This window comes from Pygocentrus nattereri, chromosome 17 (genome assembly GCF_015220715.1).
Source record: "Pygocentrus nattereri isolate fPygNat1 chromosome 17, fPygNat1.pri, whole genome shotgun sequence".
Taxonomy (NCBI): Eukaryota; Metazoa; Chordata; class Actinopteri; order Characiformes; family Serrasalmidae; genus Pygocentrus; species Pygocentrus nattereri.
In genome coordinates this window covers 12516158-12519982 of record NC_051227.1, presented here as the reverse complement: position 1 = coordinate 12519982, position 3825 = coordinate 12516158, and the positions used below count along the sequence as shown (strand labels likewise).

Sequence of the window (3825 nt, the reverse complement as noted above, 5' to 3'; positions counted from 1 at the left end):
TCTCAACCTGCAGACTAGTTTATTTATTTATCATCATCATCATCATCATCGTTAACTGTATAGTCCAGGCAGAGAATCCCAGACAGCCCTGTCCCCTGCAACTCCCTCCAGCACATTCCTGGGGACCCCGAGCCACTCCAACTTGGAGATATAATCCATCCAGTGGGTCCTAGGACACCCCGGGGTCTCGTCCCGGTAGGCCGTGCCTGGTACACCCCACTGGGAGGTGTCCAGGGGGCATCCGGATCAGATGCCCGGACCACCTCATCACCCTTATTTACTTACTTAAATGCATATTAATCAGCGTAAAAGAAACCTGTCCCCTTGGAATTATAAGGTTCTGCCTGAGTTCTGTGCAGTTTTGAGAGGTTGAGCTTCAAAGATTTTGGGTTCCAACTGGCAGAACATGCCTCTTTACACACGACAATGACAGACAGCCTGAATTTATTCTCTATTTACAATATAAAATTATGTCAAATCAGTACAGGAGCTTTTTGGAACAGGTCAAATGCAGCCAGAACCTTCTAATCCTGAGAACCCACTTTCAGCTTGGAGTTATAAGGTTCTGTCTGACAGATCATGAAAAGAAACAATGATTTTATTCAAGGAACACAAACAGCTTAAACTTAAATTAGTGTAACAGAGTGTGTAAATGCTCAGATCCATTAAATGCCATTTATTTTAATAATATTTTTATTGTAATTATTGCATTTATGTATGTATTTATTTTTAGGACTTTTAGTAATTTTAGATAAGGTTTTATAAAGAGCTGTGTAATGGCAAGCAGAGTTTTAGCAACATGTTTTCATGTTTCATAAAATTTTACAATCTTTTCCCGTCGTCACTGAGCCGAGCAGCGACTGGTTGGTCCTCCTGTGTGCAGTCAAAGTGCTGATTGACTCACAGATAGAACCTTATAGAACTAAGTTAGAGTTTGACTTTGGAGACAGAACCTCAGAATTCACAGAATTAAAAAAACACCTCACATAATGTTAAGAATGTTAGGAAAGACAGTGACGATATATCCGGCATATATTTCAATTAAAACAGCACATATATTTTTTTTAACATCACACATGATAACGACTCTGAAACTATGTGAGTTTTGAACTTAAAAGACCTTGCAGGTTGAGAGGTTAAACATTTTTTGCCCAATGTTTTACAATCATGGACGAAATGGCTTCAATCATTAACGTATAAAAGAACGTAGAGCTCGTTAGAAGTGATGGGAATGCTGTTAAGATGGACCGAATGCAGCACGTGGTGAGAGAAATGCCGCTTTGGCTTCACGAGAGGCCACAAAAGAGTCTAGAACCCTCTGTTAGTCTGGAGTGCGCCCCCGTGTGGAGGCCAAGCGTCACTGCGGCTCAGCTGAGCCGCTGGGCTGGTCTCAAGCCTGGACTCGGAGCTCCGGGACACATCCAGCTCACAGTCACTTCTTTTCAGAGCTACTTTGGAATGTGCCGCGAGGTCAGAGACGCGGCCGCTGATTGGACAAGAGGCTCCGGCGTTCGGTGGCTGTCTGCAGCTTCACCAGTTCATCATGGAGCTCCTGTTGAGCGTCATGAAGAAGACCTGACTGCTCCCACCGGAGCGCACGGAGGCGAAGAACACCTGCACGGAGAGGAGGAGACAAAGCACTGCAGTCAGGGAGGAAGAAATCTGGGTGCTTGGACCCCAAAACTCTCTCATATATTTATATATATATATATATATATATATATATATATATATATATATACACTGCTCAAAAAAATAAAGGGAACACTTCAACAACACAATATAACTCCAAGTAAATCAAACCTCTGTGAAATCAAACTGTCCACTTAGGAAGCAGCACTGATTGTCAATCAATTTCACAGCTGTTGTGCAAATGGAACAGACAACAGGTGGAAATCATTGGCAATTAGCAAGACACACTCAGTAAAGGAGTGGTTCTGCAGGTGGGGACCACAGACCACTTCTCAGTACCTTTCTGCTTTCTGGCTGATGTTCTGGTCACTTTTGAATGTTGGTGGTGCTTTCACACTCGTGGTAGCATGAGACGGACTCTACAACCCACACAAGTAGCTCAGGTAGTGCAGCTCATCCAGGATGGCACATCAATGCGAGCTGTGGCAAGAAGGTTTGCTGCGTCTGTCAGCGTAGTGTCCAGAGCCTGGAGGCGCTACCAGGAGACAGGCCAGTACACCAGGAGACGTGGAGGAGGCCGTAGGAGGGCAACAACCCAGCTGCAGGACCGCTACCTCCGCCTTTGTGGAACAGGAGGAACAGGAGGAGCACTGCAGAGCCCTGCAAAATGACCTCCAGCAGGCCACAAATGTGCATGTGTCTGCACAAATGGTTAGAAACTGACTCCATGAGGATGGTATGAGGGCCCGACATCCACAGATGAGGGTTGTGCTCACAGCCCAACACCGTGCAGGATGCTTGGCATTTGCCAGAGAACACCAGGATTGGCAAATTCGCCACTGGCGCCCTGTGCTCTTCATAGATGAAAGCAGGTTCACACTGAGCACATGTGACAGACGTGACAGAGTCTGGAGATGCCGTGGAGAGCGATCTGCTGCCTGCAACATCCTTCAGCATGACCGGTTTGGCAGTTGGTCAGTAATGGTGTGGGGTGGCATTTCTTTTGAGGGACGCACAGCCCTCCATGTGCTCACCAGAGGTAGCCTGACTGCCATTAGATACAGAGATGAGCTCTTCAGACCCCTTGTCAGACCATATGCTGGTGCGGTTGGTCCTGGGCTCCTCCTAATGCAGGACAATGTTAGACCTCATGTGGCTGGAGTGTGTCAGCAGTTCCTGCAAGATGAAGGCATTGAAGCTATGGACTGGCCCGCCCATTCCCCAGACCTGAATCCGATTGAGCACATCTGGGACATCATGTCTCGCTCCATCCACCAACGCCACGTTGCACCACAGACTGTCCAGGAGTTGGCGGATGCTTTAGTCCAGGTCTGGGAGGAGATCCCTCAGGAGACCATCCGCCACCTCATCAGGAGCATGCCCAGGCGTTGTAGGGAGGTCATGCAGGCACGTGGAGGCCACACACAATACTGAGCCTCATTTTGACATGTTTTAAGGACATTACATCAAAGTTGGATCAGCCTGTCGTGTGTTTTTCCACTTTAATTTTGTGTGTGACTCCAAATCCAGGCCTCCATTGGTTAATAAATTTGATTTCCATTGATGATTTTTGTGATTTTGTTGTCAGCACATTCAACTTTGTACAGAACCAAGTATTCAATGAGATTATTCATTCATTCAGATCTAGGATGTGTTATTTGAGTGTTCCCTTTATTTTTTTGAGCAGTGTATATATATATTTTACGTATATACACACAAATATTTACTTTGTGTGTGTATACAAATAAAACTAAATATAGTACTCCACAGTAAAAATGCTTACATTTTATTCAAGATACACATTTTTTTTCTAAAATATACATGTATTCATATATATATATATATATATATATATATACATGAATGTGTGTATGTATACATGTGGAAGGTAACAATATATATATATATATATATATATATATATTATACAGTAATACAAACTTCTCATTTTCAAAAAAAGTAGTTATTATGTTTTAAGTTAGTTTAAATAAGTTTGCGCTGCAAATTTCCATAGCATACAGTTGTATTCAAAATGCACACCCCTGGTTAAATTCCACGTTTTGTTGATTTTCTGAGTGTGAATAAGTAAACACATCCTCTACAGGGAACATGGGTTTAGGCCAAATTTAGTGCATACTTTCTGTTCATGTGCTGGAAGAAATAGCACACGAAGACTAAAATGTGCTAAAATTT

At 43.6% G+C, this 3825-nt stretch overlaps 1 protein-coding gene across 4 annotated transcripts in view; it reads right to left on the bottom strand.

The window, feature by feature from the left end:
* Positions 1 to 1014: 1014 nt before the first annotated feature.
* Positions 1015 to 3825, bottom strand: part of tnika (TRAF2 and NCK interacting kinase a) — a 105166-nt gene continuing 102355 nt past the window's right edge. For all 4 annotated transcript variants that reach the window (XM_037546624.1, XM_037546626.1, XM_037546627.1 and 1 more), the window contains one exon: positions 1015 to 1614. In XM_037546624.1, the coding sequence (XP_037402521.1) occupies positions 1531 to 1614 (84 nt within the window). In that variant the 3' untranslated portion in view covers positions 1015 to 1530. The remainder of the gene's footprint in view (positions 1615 to 3825) is intronic.